We start from the raw sequence: 18,465 nt of genomic DNA, 5'->3' as shown, positions 1-18,465 counted from the left end.
TGCAGAGCAGCCAAATCTGCGGCGCCTCCTTAACTGAGTGCTGGTACTCCAGAGTGGGGAGTGCAACGGAGAGGGTCAGAAAGATTGGTGGGTGGGGATATATCCCTTTTGGGAGAGAGAGAAAAAAACCTAAAAAAATAATCACGTGTTTTGAGATCAAAGGAGATCCGCTTTGTAGAAGGGGGAGGAGGAGGGGGTGAGAAAGAAACAGAGAGAGAGAGAGAGAGAGGGAGGGAGAAAGAGAGAGCGTTTGCAGGCAATGTAATTGACAAGGCTTGCAGTGGTGAAATAAACACGCTCCAGCCCAGGCTCAGCTTTTATTGCACAATTCTGCCTTTTTTTGACGCATCGCCCGTTGCCCGCGTAGACCTGAGATCGAGTACCTACACCCGATTAATAAATCCGTGTGAAATTATGTCCCGATCGGCGAAGATCCAGCCGGCAAGATGATGATTTTACCACGGAGAGGCTCAGATCGTGTACCCGACGCGGTGGTCCTGGTGATCTTCGTGGTTGCCGCTTCTCTTGGTATGGTTTTTGCCAAGGATACTGCCTTTGTGGAAGTGGTTCTGTTCGAGTCCAGTCCCAATGGAGATTATACTACGTACACGACTGGTTTGCAAGGACGGTTCTCCAAAGCAGGAGCCACTATCAGCGCGGAGGGGGAGATCGTTCAAGTACGTGTAAAGTCTGTTTCTTTACGGGGGGAATGACGAGCAGCAGTCCCGAGCAATACTACCGGGACGCGGGGTGTAATTTTATCAAGCTGCCCTTTTAAAAACTTTTTCCACAGAGGCTGGGTGGTTGACAATAGTTGTATATTGTGTGTGTGTGTGTGTGTGTGTGTGTGTGTGTGTGTGTGTGTGTGTGTGTGTGTGTGTGTGTGTGTGTGTGTGTGTGTGTGTGTGTGTGTGTGTGTGTGTGTGTGTGTGTGTGTGTGTGTGTGTGAGAGAGAGAGAGAGGATGGTACTAAGCTTGCAAGCATATGCGGTCACAAGATGGCTCCTATCTTGTGGAATTCATTCACAGGGAAAACATGCTCTTGCAGGTTATTTTGTTGATGTCTGGAGCTCTCTTGTGCACATTACGGTTGATTGCATTAATCCCGAAACACGAGCGTTTCGGAAGCTTCCCTAAAAAGTAACGAACCTCCCACTGCTTGCACAAAGTTAGTAAACCTTTACCGAGCAGGTTTCATGCGTGTAACAACAGCAACAAGGCTATGAGGCTGCTATTTGTGCTTAGTTTTGGCTGTATTTCATATCCAGTGGCGAGTTTTGGACTAATATGCTGTTTTCAATGTGAATTGTTGGTTTTATTAGTGGAATATGTTTATTTGTATTGACTGTAGCTAAGTGTAAACTAACCCACTAGTCCCGCCGCTTGTAGGCTGTTACTATGTAGCAGTCATCAACACTAGCATGTTTTTTGTTTTAGCCTTACATGTAACCATTTTATGAGTCTTTTATAAACGCATGCAAACAATAGATAAACAAGTAGTCATTGTGGAAGAAGATTCCATGTTTCCATCTTTCATTTCCTGGCCCCAAACATGACAAGTGCACTTGGCTAGAGCTGGCTATGCTTGGATCCACAAGTCACTTTTATATGAAGCTTTTCCCCAGAACCAAGTGTTTATTTGAAGTTGTATAATTCTTGCCCAATCTGCTTGGCAACTGCTTGTAAGGTAGCAAAGGTGTTGGGGTTTGGTCATGTGCCACAGATTTAAATGTTTTATTTACTGACCTTAAGCATGTTCTGGTTATTATTGATAATGGGATCATAAACTATTCCTAAATGTTGGAAAGCCACTTTAAGTTATATCAGTATTTATATCATCCCTTTGAAGTGGTTGCTTTTATATCTGGAGGTATCTATAAAACTGTATGTTATGCACATCAAGTTAATTTAGATGAAGATTGTGATTGACTGTTGAGCCAACAAGTTTAGTCCCTTGTGATTGATTGAATGGCGCTTCATTATGAACGGTTCTTCTGATGTGAAGTTTGACATTGGAACATCACAAGATGAACACTGAGGTGTCACCGTATGAAGAATACTTGACCAAACCACAGCAGTTGAGTTATTGTTTTCATTGGTCGTGTGAACGTCAGTATCTGCTGAAGTGTGACCTCAGACATAAGAAACGATTGAGCTCCATGAGATCATTGGTCTGTGGTGGGAGGCCGGGTTACAATGCAGCCTGTGGTGAGCGAGACAGAGAGTTGAGGGGTGGGGGGGCTGTTTATATGCTGCAAATACACATTTGAGTTTAAGCAAGTTCACCATGTTGCGTCAAGTGCGTACTGGTGGGCTGCATCACAAGAAACCTCAACAGTGTTGTAGAATTTCTGCATCACGCTACCATGAGTTAGCTGGGTTCAGATGGCGACTAATTGCACTTTTTACTTTTTCTAATTATGATGAGCTTGTACTTTAAACATCTCGCACCACCTTCCTTTTATCTCTCAGCAGCAATGTCTGTATCACTTTTGACTTTCTCTTAATATGTTGAGCTTGTATTTTAAAAACATTGCACCACCTTCCTTCTATCTCTCTGCAGCAATGTCTATCACCCACTCAGCAGCATCTTTTCAGAGCACATATATATTTTTGTTTTCCTCTTACTTTGAAATAAAGACGATATGTGGGGATCAAAGGAGGGGACACTCAGCACAAAAAATGCCCCTGTTTATACACAGTGATGGCCATTTGGCGCCACTCCGTAACCACACAGAAATGTCAGACCTCAGCTTTACATCGCAAACCGCATCTATTTAGGTTTGCTTTCTTTGCTAACATAGCTTCTGACCACTTAGAGGCAGCTTATATTTTGTCAGGCTATAATGAGGGGCAGTTTGTCCAGCACGACGCACTCCCCTGAATTTCTTACAACATCTATTCTATCAAAGATTTATGGAAGTTGAAACTGACAATGAATAAAAACCATACAACCTGAAGAGTATAATTTTCAACTGGTATCAAATTCCCTACTTGCATATTTTCAACTTGTGAAATAACATTGCAGGAACGTGTTGGGAAATTGCTGTGGTGTTGTAAAGGATATAGTTTTACACAGGAATTAGGTTGAACATAAATATTCAGTTTCCTGTGCATCCAGTTGTCCGCACTGACCTCTGCAGCCATTGCACTTGTCGACTTTTCTTCCCACTTACAAGGCCTTTGCTATCTCGTGTTCATTTGAACAGAGTGCTTGAGGTTTATGGTGCCTTCTAGTCCTCTCTTCTGCTATTTGAACAGAGCCCTGAGGGGTTTGCGTTACCTTGTGTGTACAGCAGTGGCCAGACCTCAGCAGGTATCGGTTCAAATACAGGGGAAAGAGGGGGCTTGGCAAGTTTCCTCAGCAAGGACCAAACCACGATCACCGCTCATACACTCCAACTTGCCTTTGCTAATTCCCTAAAGCTAACACTCAGCTCTGCCCGAATACTGCAAAAAGTGGCAAATGCTGCCTGGGGGGGGGGGGGGGGCATTAGAGCTTCTCCCTCTGCTCTAAGGGGGGAAGCATGACGACACAGATCTGGCCACAGTGCCAAACCCCAGGCTTCCCAAACCAGCTCCCTGATTGTTCCAGTTCAACTCGCTAATAGCAAAGTAATCAATCCCTAAATCACTCTGTGAAGACATGAGACTATGTCTGTGTTTGTTTGTGTATCAACAGGCATTTCCCTAAGACAATTTTAGAGTGTATTTACATCCTTGGCTCTTAACTCTGATTCTTGGTACTTGGCAGGTTGTCCATCCTGACATGTTGATAATTGTATTCACGTCTTGTCCCTGACTTAAAGACTCCCTGGTTAGACTACCAGAATAAAAATAGTTAAATAACATAATAAACAGCACCATTTTGGGCCATAATAAATAGTTTTTTGGTAGAGACACAAAGGTAAGGAGGACTTGGACATACTTTACATAACATCACAGTTATGGATATCTTGCTAAACCTTTCCGCATAGTAACAGCAGTTTTGACCTAAGCCTGTTAAATGAGGCAAATAATGGCATGACCAACTTGTCCCCTTATAGTCAAAATCAATGTGTAATTGCAGTTGTTGTATACTGTGAACATCCATTAAAAAGAGCTGTATGCTTCTTTCCACTTACAAGTAGACAAGTATACCTTTCCGTTTTTAAAGATGATTTTTATAATTTTGTTTCCCGACTATTTTGAAGAAAGTGTGTTCAACAAAGATCAGCGAGGTAAAATAACAGTTGTCTGAATGGAGTCTGATCACCTAATGGAGTATATTAAGTGTATGTTTTGCAATTTACAAGTTATAATCATACACCCGATGTCAAGTGATTTTACCTTTTTTTTTTTACCTATTTTTGTTTACACTTGCATCACACACTGTATATTTGCCACAGTCCTAAAACCCGGAAGTAAGTTAGCATTTTACCACTTCCGGTTCCTTCGACAAAAACCAATGCAATTTCTCCATAGGATTTTGGAAAATAGCTCGAAATAAGGTCTGTGGTTGACACAAATTGAAGAGACAGATCACCCTACTTTTATAATTTTCAAATCCTAAATCTAATTGATCGATTTATGATCGATAGATTTATGGCGATTGTAACCTTTTCCACTGAGTACAAAAGCCAGATATTAGTACTGTTTTTGTTGTTGTCCCCTGATAAAGGGGTTTTCATTGAGTCACCCAGGTGTGAAGATGGCCACCTCGAGTAGCAGATGATACTGAAAGCACTATGCTTCAAGATTTAATCTGATTTCTTGAATGGACTCTACAATGCACAACCCCTCATTCTGCTTCTCATCATTTTCTATTGTCTCCCGGACGCCAAAATTGTCTTTCCTGTAGCAAGATGAACCGCGATGCACTGCATGAGTGCACATCTGCTGTCAGCATGTGAGTGAAGAGCAGGGACGTGGCAGGGGCATCGAGAGGACCAGATGGAACTCATATTGTCGTCGGCCAGAACCAGAGGGAATAATGTGGCTTTCGCCTACTTCCTCCCAGAAGGGACATCCCCTGAATCCAGTGACAGGAAGAAGAGGATATAGTTTCCCAACACCCATGAGCTGTTTCACCTTTGAACTTCATCTCCATGCACATGAGGTCCCAGTAACTATAGCTGGTAGACTTCGTGATGTGGTTCTGTGGAAGTGGCTGTTTTTTTTTCTAACTGGATGTGCAGGGGGGAAAGTCGTGGTTTTGAGCTAAGACAACGATGAGCTTAAATACTGGAGCTCCTACCTTGGAGCTGGCAAGAGTTATGTCGCGCTGCATTTAGACTATAATGAGAGCTTTAGTGGTTTAAGGCATCCAGTACGCTTTTTTCACCACAGGCTGGAAACCCCAAGAGGCCATAATGGGCCGGGCCCAGACGGGAGGTGCCAGGGACCGGGCCACTCCCAGCGCCAAAGCAACAGTAGCAGTACACAAATGCTGGTTTAAAAGGTTAAAAGTACTGCTCCCTACTTTTTTCCATTTATTGGCTTGGCGGTCGCAGCTGGATTTTAAGTGCTATCGTCTCTTAACCGCCACCCTGTTTCACTTTCATGTCCCAGCCAAAGTAATTTGAGGCTGCCTTTCTCCCCTTTTCGGAATAGAACAGACTAAACTGTTTTTCTCTTTCTCTTGCTTGACACCCCCCACCACACCACCCGCCACACACACACACACACTTACCCACCACTACCACCACCAGTCTGCTCTTTTTTGGTGTAGCCAAAATGTGTTATTCATCCTATAATGCATGTATGTGTATGACTTCAAGTGAGAGTTACACCTAGTTCTTCTCAACCAGCATGTACTAATTCATTATAAGAAATTCAGTTGTAGTTGAGGTTTGACATGGTGTTTACAGCAGTGGATAAAAGGGCTGTCCCGAATACCATTTTTCAGGCTTCGGATATTCGGTAGTAATCAGCAGCGAATATTCGTTGCGGAGAGATCTTTTTTTTTTTTTTTATAATTTTTTTTTTCTCCAAAAGGTTTCATAACACGCTCCGAATTCGAGACACCTGACAACACGCTGTTAAGCAGAAGCGCAGAAAGAGCATACTATTATGATTTATATTTATTTATTGTCTCAGTACTCGCATACATTAAAATGAAATGTGTCCTCTGCATTTAACCCAGCCGCAGTGTGGCCAAAAACCCGCCGGCGTGTTGAATCGGCGGGCAGTCGGCAAAAGAAATCACTCTGATTGGCTGTTCAGCTAGCGAATCAGTGCATGAGAAGGGAAACGGAAGTGAGGGACCCAAACAAACTATTAAGAATGCAAATCTGAGATTTCATTTAACTCCAGCTCTCGACACAGGTTCTGGAAAGCCCCATGAGCTTCTCGTTGTAGATTGAAAATGGAACGCACACGCTATTTGTTGTTTTTTTATATCACGCAGTCTGTTCTTCTTCTCTCTGTGTATCACTCAGTCTGTCTTCCGGTTGTTGCCTCTTTTGAATGACGAATACACACTACCGCCGCCTGCTGGTAAGGAGAGTTATTGCCACTCACGCATGCGCAGTTCCTACGTGCGTCTTGGCCGTCGGCTGAAGTCTTTGTAGTGTGTTCCAGTGCGACACATGGCCAAAACGCAGAGACGCGAGCCGACGCAACTGTCGGAGTCTGTCTGTGTCAGTTCTTTGTTGTCAGATTGGTGTGTCCGGGCCTTTACACCCAACTCTGCTTGGTATCCTGACCCCCTCCCCCTCATTTGCTGTAATCTTACAAATAACGGCATGTCAACAAATATTTTAAGTAATCAATACATTTTAAGTCAGTTATTAAGCCAAAAAAAGTTTTAAAAAAGAATGATAATTGCCTATATTCCCACAACGATTCAACATCTTCAAATTGCATAATTTGTCCAAACAATCTACTCAGCTCCACCTGGAACGAGTGCAAGTTGGTACTGGTGGCCCCAGTAGCTATGTTAGTTTCCACTGGGCTGAGTGGCTGAGCCGACCTTTGATGTTCCACTCAAAGAAAGATTAGCAGTCAGCACTGGTGCTCGCTGCTGCTTTCTCTCCATTATCCAAGCCTCTCCCAGGGGAACCCTATTCCCCCATGACGCTCTCCTCCTGATCTGCTATTGATTATGTGTCCGAGCTCATTTGTATGAACGTCATGTGTTTGTCTTCTGCTTTATGCTTAAATTATGAGGAAATATTAATTAATCTTCGCCCCAAGGCTGTAATTTTTCTCTGATGAGTGCTGGGAAATGTACCATAAGATAATGTCACGCTTTGATAGTTGATACGTTTTTTTCCCGTTACTCAGCCTGTCTTCACTGGAGTTATTTTTTAAACACATTTGTAACGAGTCAAAGATGAAAAAGAGCCTGGAGTGTTTTTTTTCCCTTTCTTTCTGACTAGCCCCTGCGTTTGATGAAACAGAGCTGAAAGACCCACTCCATTCCCTCAACCCATATTTTTATCCACTGACACAGAGGGTCTGCAAAACAAAGGATAAGGGATCGAGGGTTATGAAATGACAATGCTCACAGTGGTTCATCCAGGCAGAGGCGTGCTTTGTTGTCGGCCAGGAATGTGCTGACTAAACGTGGAAGGCCACAACGCCAGCCTCTCCTTTTGTTGTATTTTTTTGCCAATAGACTAGGAAGGTAGCTGCACTGGGAGTCCATCTCATTCGGAGCACTACACTCCATCTGCCTCTTTCTCCTCCTACCTCTTAATATACTTAGATCCGTGTGCCCTCAGTCCTCTCACTACTCACATTTGTTTTTCTGAAAAGAAAGGTCTTATCAGAAGATCCATCCCACTCGCTCAAGTTCAAGAAGACCGGGTTCAAAGTTCTTTCTTTTGTGTACATCCTTACATAAGTATCAGCCTCATATGCCTACAAAACATAACGTTGCTTTTAATGAAGGAAGATTGTGCCCTCTTGTCGTTTTGATTTATACTCATAGGTTTAAGCCCGTGTTTCAGTTGATATCGTTCTAGGTAGCCGTTGCTGATTTTGTGCACACTGTCACCATCGGCCCTAATGCATCATATTAATATTGTGAGGGTTCACCTGACAGGCCCTCTGCATTTTTCGTTTCCCTTAATGGATTCCAACACAACCGTGGCAAATGTCATTTACAGGGGTGCCAGATGGGGACAAATCAGTTTCAGGTGGAAGCTCTGACCCCATCATGTTCATCTCTGCCTTAACACTACATCTAACAATGGCTTCTAGAGGCTGTGTGTGTGTGTGTCTGTGTGCAGGTAGTTGTTAAAGTAATAAGGAAGCTGCTGCTGTAACACAATGGGGCCAGAGGAATGATGGATTGGGCTTGCTTGATCGGTCTAGACTCTAGAACATGCTGAGTTATCTCTGCATCGTTTTCTCATTAGACTGCTGCATGTCCTCTAGCTCCGGTGAAGATATATCACTGCAGCTTCCCAACTCCTCCTTTTCCTGTTGCCTATAGTTGTGCCCTAGATTTTTTTAAATGAAAAATGTGCTTTCTTTTTATGTAATCTCTGTGTCATTGGTATGCTGAAGATATTTTGCGCACAGGGTTTTCTCTTTTTCTCTGTGCTGTCTTTTTTTATTTGCCTAAAAACTGCTCTCTGAAATAACTATATTTATTTTTTAAAGGATATCTAAATCACAGTTTCTGTAAGACTGCCAAGGCATTCTGATTCAATCTTTCAAAGCCTTCCAGAAATCCCTTGAGGTCAGGTGTGACTTTTCCTTTCATGAATCTACAAATATAGTGCCTTCACTAACATACCCTGCCAATAAAATCTCTGTAGTACAGCCTTGGGCTTTGATAAAGCCTCCACAATTCCTCCTGTCCTTCCCCTCGACCCCCGCCGGTTGCTCAGGCCATGTTGCATCCCTCTCCAGCCCCTGGACCCTGATCAGGGAGGGGCCTGCAGGGCTGGGTGAATAGCTGCCGGGAGTCGTGCTGCGGGTGTAAACCACATGAATGTGCCGCCTGAGCAGATAGGATCAGGCGAGGCGGGGAGGCCTGGGAGGCCGCGACGCTTGGTGCAACTCCACGCGCTAACATCAAAGGCAGTGCCGAAGGGAGGGGGTGGTGGAGGGGAGGAGGGAAGAAGAGAGAGAGAGAGAGCGCAAGGGCTGGGCCAAACTCTTCAAAGGCCTCTCTGAGTAATGCCGGCCCCGATATGTGGGGCGCTGCAAAACTGAATGATGATGTAATTGCAGGCCTTCGAGCTAAATCCACTCCCATGCAAATAAAGGTGGAGGTGTTCCCTTGCACAAGCACGGTGAGAAAAATACTTTGAGAGTTATGTTGAAGCCAGAGAGTTTAGAACACCTCACAGGCAAAGGCTAACCTCATGGCACTATGCTAATGTAAGGATACTGCTGAAAGGAGATTTATTTACATTTTTGATGGAGGACTTGGAACGGCAAATGGTTTTTATCTGATTTCAGCAGATAGGTTAATCCACTGGGCGTTCCTTAAGTACACAACAGGTGGAACAGTTGACGTTGTTCTTTGTAAAGTTTATACACTGCCTGTGTGCGTATTTGTGTGTGTTTGTGTGAGGCAAAGAGTGTACACTTCTTGTAATGCGTGTTAAACCAAGCATGACTACAGATACTTTCAAAATGCCCCCATGATCATCAGGCAGATAACTCATTGACAGCTCCCATGACAGTTGAGAGAGACACACTGCAGGAGAATATCTCCCTCATTGAGAGCGCAGAGCAATAATTCACTGATGTTGATTTTGTTTGCCAAAGGTTATTTGCATGCCTCTGATTGAAGTCCTTTTTTTCCTGGCCCTTGTTTTGTGATTGTAAGCCCCTTTTTGATTTTAAATTAGCAGTAAACAGCTGCACTTTCATTTATTTGGAGTTCAATCGGAGGTCGGCCTTTTAACTTGTGCATCCTGGGTCAGACTTGGAAGTCAGGGTTGCAGCACAAAGCCTTTGTTGCTGGTTGTAAAGAGGAGACCTCCTTGTTTCTAGCATGTGGAGTATAGCAATTCATGACTATCATAGGACCGTCCAGCTAATCGCTGTACTGGAATGGACTGAGACAAAACACAATTCTTACCAGAGCTCCAATGTAGTGCTGTGACTACCAATTATTTTCCTTAGCAGTTCATCTTTGGATTATTTTTCTATTAAAAGTTAATTCTGGAAAATGCCCAACTAAACACTTTATAGTTGTTCTGTCTGACCAACTGTCCTAAACCCAAAGATATTTAATTAATAGTGATGTTCCACAGAGGAAATTAGCTTACATGTGTCATGATTGAAAGCGGTTATAAATAAAAAAATTATAATTAACTTTTAAAACCAACTAATGGATTAATTATCTAATGGTTTAAGCACCATTACCATGACTCTACAAGCAAAGCTCTACATTCTGTGCTGATGACAATTGATTTGAATTGCTTTAATTTATAATAACTTTGGTTGATCAATTTAAAATCAGTTTGTAAAGCCCATTTGCAGCTCTGACTTTTATTCCAAAGTGCTACCACTATGTTGGCTTTCAAACCGACCAATTACACTTTTCCTACAAGATGGACATGGCAGTCAAATAACAACAACCCCAATTATATTTTGTATCAGTGAAAGTATAAGAGTATCTAAACTGGATTTCTTCTACACCAAAAAGCACATTCGGCTGTTGAATACAAGGTTTCGACTCTTTTTCAATTTCAACGCTGTAGTTGGCTTGTGGCTCCGGCTGTCAATTTTGCAGCACCCTTCCCCCAAATCTGGGCATACGTAGTGCTGGTGGCGGCTCAAGGTGTACTGTACTCAAGAGCAATGTTTCTCCGACCCAACCGACCGGCTTTAAGCGAGCACCCCGTCATGTTAACCATGCTTTGAGAATGTAAATTGCCATGTCATCACCATTAAGATTTAAAGCCTACAACCTGTGGGAAACACTGCTTACAGAAATAAAACCAATTGGAAGCACTCACCTGCTACAGTATTAAATAAGGTGTAAGGCATTCTTACTGACAAAAAAAGATATGTGAAGTCTACTTATGGATAACTCGTATCATTGAATTTCAGGTGGCAGCCGTAGAAAGAGCACACCAAAGCCTTTAGCTTTATACAGTAAAGCATTTACAGTAGATCACTTACATGTTCATCTAAATAACATCTTGAAACGCCGCGGTCAGTTAAGTTAATGCATATGACATTTTCTGTCATGCAAACTGTATGCGCACTCCTGTAGTCCTCCTACCCCACCCATCCCCACCTTCCAAAGCCCCCCTGGCTCAATATGAACCTGAGTGTATATATGAAAATGTCAGGACAATTACTCCTTGGCAGCTGTGCCCATTGCAGTCCCGTTGCAATCCATCTGTTCACCACTCATTGCCCCGCATGTTGATGTCAGGTTAAAAATGTCATGTGCCTTTTTTTCCAATCATACATTTTTTCAAACTCAGATTAAAGATCACTGATGTGAGGGTAAATGGGAAGGAATGATCAAATTGTGCAGTGACATGAAGAACCTTGTTATTCATGTCACTGTGCCTTCTCAATCTCACCCATTATTCTATATTTATCCAGATTCATCCTCCTGTTGAATGTAAAAGCGACATTTTCTTCTTTTAAAAGGCACCACGGAGATCTCCACTGTTCTTCGCTTGGCAGTGTATGGACAGTTTGTGCAAACGCACTATCTCCCTAATGATAACTTATCCATGGACATGTCAAGAATCTAGTTTCTCAGAATGTTGTTTTGAGGGAGAGGAAAGATATGGTGGGAGAAGATGGGAATGACAAAAAAAGACTGCCTGTACAGCCCTTTGCTATTCTGTCTGCATCCCACAGGCATGTCACAAAGTCAAATTGTCACCCCTGGGGTGACATGCATCCCGCAGGCATTTCGAAGTAAACATATCCCAGGGATGTGGCTCGGAGATTTGGATAGTGGCCTCGCCAATTGTACTCTGTGTCGTATAACGAATGCGAAGGAGTAGTAATTTGTATATAGTAGATGTATTTACGCAACATTTAAAGCTCATATTTATTTTGGTCCAAGCATCTTTGGAAAAAATTTTTTTTAGAAAGGTTTGTTATTTGCTTTCTTGCTGTGGGTTAAATAAGAAGATTGATGCCACTGTCATCTATCAATAAATATGAAGCTGCAGCCAGGGGATGACTACTGAAAAAACCCAGTCTGATTTCTGACCAGGCATTTACACAGCAAAGGAACCATAGCTAAGCAAATGAAAAACTAAAACTAAAAATTCATTCATTGCAGGAATGGACTTTACAGTACCACCCAAACATGAAGGTTGTAGGTTTAAGCTTCAGTAACATGCTTTGTAGTGAAGTGGCATACTGCAGTGATGTAGCAACAACAACACACCATGAGCTTTCATTTTTTTTCAGTCCACTGTACTATTAAATACCCATCTGAGGAAACAGCTTTACTTCCTAACCGATGAGTCAGTCCATTTGCTCTAATGGCTTCCAGTAAAAATCTGCAATAGATCTGCTCAGAAAGACTTTAATGGGAATTTCACAGTAATGGCTTCACACTCTGAGGTTTTCTATAGCACTGCTACCCAACACTAACAAAACTCTGCGTCAATTTTACAGCTCTCCTGTTCAGACCATTTCTATATTTTCCTGAATTTGATCTTACACCAGACCATCATCGTGCCCAACTTCAAGCCATTTCCTTTTGGCAAACCACATGTAGCATATTTGGGTCAGCTTTGCTGCAGCATTGCCTCGAGCTAAGCTCATGGACAGAGGATTTGGTAAGCTACTGATGCATACATTCTTCATAATTATTGTTTTGCAAAAGTCGGAGTTGGAAGCACCCCAGCAACGGGAAAGCTTCAGAATTCAAATTAGAGTGTGGGATTTAGCTTTAAAGTTGTGGCTGTTTTTTCTGTTTTTGATTATTGCATCCTAGAAAACTTCAGAGTTTTATCTTGGTTGCTCATGCATTCAGAGCTTGATTTGGCATGGTGCCTTCTTTCTCTCACGAGCTGAGGAGAGGCGGCATGGGAGAAAGGTGAGGAAACCCCCCAAGTATACAATGCTTGAAAACAAGAAAACAAACAAAGCCTCTCAGTACAGCTTAAGGCAATTTTACTTATAATTGCATCATAATGAAGCACAAAACAGTGAATACAAGTACAGTTCTTTGTCTTATTATTCCTCCCCTCCCTTTCATAAGTTCTTTCTGTCTTGTTTTTTTCGGTCTCTTTCTCTCTGTCTTTTCTTACTCTGTTAAGCACGGGAGGGGGAAGGGGTATAAAGGTGAGACCACACATGCTGTGTCAATGTTTGCTAGAATAATTAGAGACAATGTGGGCCAATAACGGGAGGAGTGCAGTAACCTGAACTTACTTTGTTCTGCCCCGGCAGCAACACAAAAGCCATTCAAGGATGCACAGATCCGCGGGCTTGGAGAAGGAGCAACTGCACTTTTAGCCGGCGCAGTGTGCGACTCTGGAGATCTGCAGGAAAATGGAATGGGTTTCTATGGAACCTGAACCGGCCGCTCTCACTTCGTTTTGTGTCAACTCAAAGTGATGCTGATGTCACTCTAAACTCCTTTTTAAAGTACTGCCTGTACATCCCAGCCAGAACCAAACACCCCTACCCCTTGTCACCCTCCCCAGTCGACCGACACATGGCCCTGGCTTAGAGGGCCCTCTTTAACCAGAGGATATCCGGCCACTCGGTATGCAAAGAGCCTGTGGATTCCTGACGCGAGTGCTAGAGCTGGACTCAGAGGTGACTTTAAGCGTAGCCAGACAACTGTTGGATTAGCAGGACACTTTAGGTTGACTCCGAGCCAATAGGAGGAAGCCTGGCCAAGAGCAGGGCGTACTTGGTTAAATGCAGGCAAATAAATTATTTTGGGCTATAAATATTAGTTTACATTTTAAGAATGCCAATGCTGCTTGCATCCACCGCTGCTAACAATAAGCCCAGCGGAGTAGAAAGCGAGCATGTTTTTTCAAAAGGGAGACGTTCACCACAAAACAATTTTTACAATTTGTTTTGATTTACCAAAAGGTACCCAAACAATGCATGTGATGTGTTGCCTTAAAACCACATGTGTTTCCTTGGCTGTGGCCAACCGACACGCTGCTGTGCTCACACCCCTGGGTGTGGACCAACTGGTTTGTCCCCTCCAGTGTCCATCTTGAAAGTGGATACCGCTATGGGATGCATACATCCCCTGGAGGTCGCTGGTGTCATTGTGGCACCTGTCCCCTCCACTCTCCGCCTGTGTCAACAGCTCCGATTTATTTACATTCACTCTTTTTCCAGAGAATTGCAGACGATTGGTTTGTTTATCAGCTGATGGAGTTTGTGATCGGTGCTGGTAGTCTAAGCTGCTTGATAACAGCAAATAATCTTCTCCTGATAGAAAGAAACCCACCACCGTTAATATGCATATTATAGGAGTATTTCTAAACCCAGCCATGGCTATAACTCTTTCAATCCCCCTTAAAGCTTTGCACAGTAGAGCAGTAGAGCTTTCGAAAGACAACAACAATGTTCTTGTCTGGACACAGTACTATGTATTTATGCTACGTCCCATGTCGTATTTAAGGGTACATGTTTTGATTGCAGTAAGTTTTTGTTTGTTTTTTTGACAAACCACACGCATTCCAAATTTCACAAGTAGTTGGTTAGGTTCAGAAATATACTATATTGTATAACCTTCAACTCTTCATATCAATCATATTTTAATGTTGTTGGGTTTTGTTTGACAGAGCCTTCTCTACTCTCCGTTTTAGCCTTGCGAAACACAGCTGCTTTTTTTATTCTCTTCTAGCAAATGTTCTCCCTTTTTTAATCATTTTCAGATTTTTCTCTCTGCCTCCTCCACTCTTACTATCTCTCTCGTTTTTGTCCCTTTCCAACGGGCTGATGTTCTGTCCTGTCCTCCTGGCGGCAATGTGTTCCTCATCACAGCTTGTGTTTCCTCTTATCTACAGTTCTTTTATCAGTGGCCGCCACACATGCCCGGGAAAAAGGGGGTGAAGGGGGAGGGGGAGCGGTGAGGCAGCTGATATTATCAGCAGGTGGAGATTTCACCACTGAGTTCAGGGGCCCAGTGTGGCCAGAGGAGGGCCCGACCGGAAGGGTCTGACATGGAAATGTGCGATGCACACCGAACAATGTGAGCCTCACTGTCATTTAAACACATGCCTTTCCAGTTAATGTATTAAATCCTGACAAAAGTGCAAGAAATTCATTCATTTTCGCTATATTTGGATTTGATGCTGATGAAGTTCAAGCTTTGCAAACTGGTGGCTCTTTTTCATCACCTGCACCAATTCTCAGGCTACTCTCTGTTTCTGGTGACTAACTTGGTATATTGTGGTTGAAATTTTTTTTTAATGGTGCAAAATGAGTTCCAGTATGTGTTGATGGCTGTTTCAAACACTGTATGTCACACTCGTTTTACTATATATGTATCCCACCCAACCAAGAACTAGTGACATGATTTTACTGTGAACGTACCCCAGTTTTGCATCTGGTTATAAACTGTTACTGCTGCAGGACATGTGCACCTAATAACATCCTATACTTGACACTAACGATACTCCGATCGGCCACCGATCGATATCGGCCGATATTCACTGTCTGCCGATCGATCGGTGCTCGGTGATCGCTCATTTCTCCTGTGTTATTATCCAAAGTTAATGTAAACTTGAATAATGTACTTCATTTGAATGTAATAATTATGTTGGTTTTTGTTTGTGGAAGCGCCAGTGAATGAGCCCCATTAACTGAGTTTTAAACATCACTTTAAATGGAAGATCCCCATAGCCCCCACCCACTCGATCGGATCGGCAATCGGTATCGGCCGATACTGATTCCGGCGATCGGCCTCAAAATTGGCGATCGGAGCATCCCTACTTGAGACCAAGGGAAAAGAAAATTAGAAAAATTCACTGTCGTTCAAAATCACTTATTGGCAACAAATCCCAATCTGTGCTACCTTGCAGCACGTGAGAAACACCAAAATCGATCAATCCTGAGTGCGGAGGAGACGAATATCAGGGATGGTGGGGAGAGAACGGCGGGTAAAGGAAAGCATGGGCTCAGAAAAGCCTAAAATGATATCTCTGGTTGATATCTGGATGCTTGGGATGCCTTGGATGGCTGCTGTTCCCTTTTGGCTTTGTCTTTGCAGGGATGAATAGAGGCCTCTGTGGTAGTGATGACAGATTTCTCCGGGCTGGGCCCTGGCTGGCTGACTAGGTGCTGGAGGTCTGGAGACTTTAGCTCTCTCATAGGGGCAGAAGCCCCACAGGGGATGCTGGTCGTCCTGGTTCTCCTTACAAAAGACACTCTGTTTTCTGCCTATGACCAGTTCTTGTTGTCCTGACATGCACGGTACACCTATACACACATGTTTAGCGGGGTAAAGGGCCTGAGGTGCAAGCTATATCTCCTACCTGTGTTTGCACGTGAAGGGTTGAATTTTCTGAATTGCATCGATGCTAACTTTTCATAGCAATATTATCCAAGCATTTTTCGATGCTTGTTTTCCATGATCTTTGTTAGGCCTTTATTCATATTAGATAAGAGTTGAGTATGTCATTTTGACTTGACACATTTCTGAGTTTTATTTCATTTCTAAAAGATTGTTGACATTGACAAATTAAAAGATTATAAGCAGTGACTGATTCCAGACTGTAGGCGACTGTTAATAGATTTGTAGTTAAGATGTTGTGTGCACATGCCTTTGAGAGCCATGCACACCAAGTGAAGTACAGGAAGGCTTTTCAGAAGAAAAGAAGCCACCAGGGCTGTCGCAAGAGGTGTCATCATTCTTCAAACTGTTTTTATACAGCAGCCGGCCAATAAAAAAACGTGAGGTAAACGCACTGCTCACCGGACTGTGTGACTCTCCATTTAACATGCTAGCAGCACGCCCTTGGGATTCTAATGGCTGGGTGCCATTTAATGTGGTGTTATTTTGTTATTATTAACGGACAAGGAGAAGATGGGATTGCACACGCGATGCATGTACAGCGGTAGCTCTCCCGGAGCCTTCACATGCCCTCCAAGTTTATCCCAGTCGCCACTCTTGAAGATTCACAGAGCCTCTTTGATCCGAATACTGTCCTCCCAGCTGGGGGGCCAGGGGATGCAAGCAGCCCTTTTGGTCTCCCATTTCAGGTCATACATTCTTTCTTTAAGAACCCAGAGGTCCCGACCCTTAGTTGCAATGGAATTTCATATGCAAAAATAGGCCAGACTTGCCAGGCCATTTGAATATGCATTTGTCCGCTTTTAACTTTCTTGGATCCTCAGAATTAGATATTCATCCTTAAGGTGTCATGATGAGACAGACCTTTCTTGAACCTTCCTCTTCCTCTGTCCTCTTTTATATTTTCATCACGCTCATTATACGTTTCTAAAAGGTCTGTATTTCCTGTCAAAGAGACTTGATTTAGCCCAACAAATGCCTCAATGGCCGCTCTTAAATGGGTTTTAAATATAAATCGCATAATCAACCTGCAGTTTAAATCTGTTCGAAACCACACTTTTTTATTATGAGACTCTCAATCCTTCAGCACTACATTTCACAGCTCATATTGGTCATTTATTTCCCAAATCTGCACATTCCTATGCGCCCTACATTGAGCTTCCAGAAAAAGCTTTAGTTGGTATGTTGTGACATCCTGTCTAAATTACGGTAACTATAGATTGTTTTTCCAGCTTGGTTTTCTTTCCCAGAGGAAGTATTTGCCATTGCTGTCGCTTTTTTCAAAAAAAGTGCTTGCAACCTGCAATCCTCTTAGATGTGGAGCCAAATGCCCCAGAGGTTACAGCCAGCTAAGTGGTTCCTTGTTTCTAATAAAAAAAACAAATCAAATAACATGGATCCCTAGAGGTTTATGACATTAGAGTCATGAACTCTTGTGCCGATAAATCTCTATTAAATATCCTCGTACAAAGACATGGAGGACGGAGGAACTTGGTGTATGATTGTATAATTTATTAGCCTCAAAGTAGAAGAGGAGGTAAAGGGGCGAAAGAGCTTTGACCGCTCAGCGATGGAACAGCCCTCTCGACTGTGAAATGACCTGATCTTTAGAAGTTGGCCATTACCTCTTCAAAGCGTCCCCAGTAACGCTGATGGCAGGAAGTGCTTGTGTGTAAAGCAGGTTTGATGTTTAACTCTTGAGCGAAGGTTGTCCCCACGGTCCCAACCCTCAGCCCTCAACCCAACAACTCTCCTTCGCTTTCTCTCTCCGGCCCCGTCAGCTTCTACCTCTGGAAGCGCGACCAGTGAGAAAGGGGGGGAACAATACTGCGTTTGTGCACCACTCTGCACTCGGCCTGCTGCTAAACAAATGTTCGGTGGAATTCTGGTGGCTGGCATTGCCCCTGGGCCCAGGCTGCTCCCACAGTGACTTCATGAACACTCTCTGGGGCGATCAAAAGAACAAGTCACCCTTTTATAGGGAGCTTTATGGTAATGGAATTATTTCCACACCAATTAAAGTTTACTTTTCTCTCCCC

At 43.2% G+C, this 18,465-nt stretch overlaps 1 protein-coding gene across 2 annotated transcripts in view; it reads left to right on the top strand.

Annotated features, from left to right (window-relative positions):
• The first annotated feature begins 222 nt into the window (after positions 1-222).
• znrf3 (zinc and ring finger 3) overlaps positions 223-18,465 on the top strand; it is a 74,012-nt gene continuing 55,769 nt past the window's right edge. For both annotated transcript variants that reach the window (XM_010787365.1, XM_010787364.1), the window contains exon 1: positions 223-677. In XM_010787365.1, coding sequence (XP_010785667.1) covers positions 447-677 — 231 coding nt within the window. In that variant the 5' untranslated portion in view covers positions 223-446. The remainder of the gene's footprint in view (positions 678-18,465) is intronic.

Source organism: Notothenia coriiceps, unplaced genomic scaffold, assembly GCF_000735185.1.
Source record: "Notothenia coriiceps isolate Sejong01 unplaced genomic scaffold, NC01 NC01_scaffold00030269, whole genome shotgun sequence".
NCBI lineage: Eukaryota > Metazoa > Chordata > Actinopteri > Perciformes > Nototheniidae > Notothenia > Notothenia coriiceps.
Note: the sequence above shows the minus strand (reverse complement) of the source record. Positions and strands in the feature narration are given on the sequence as shown.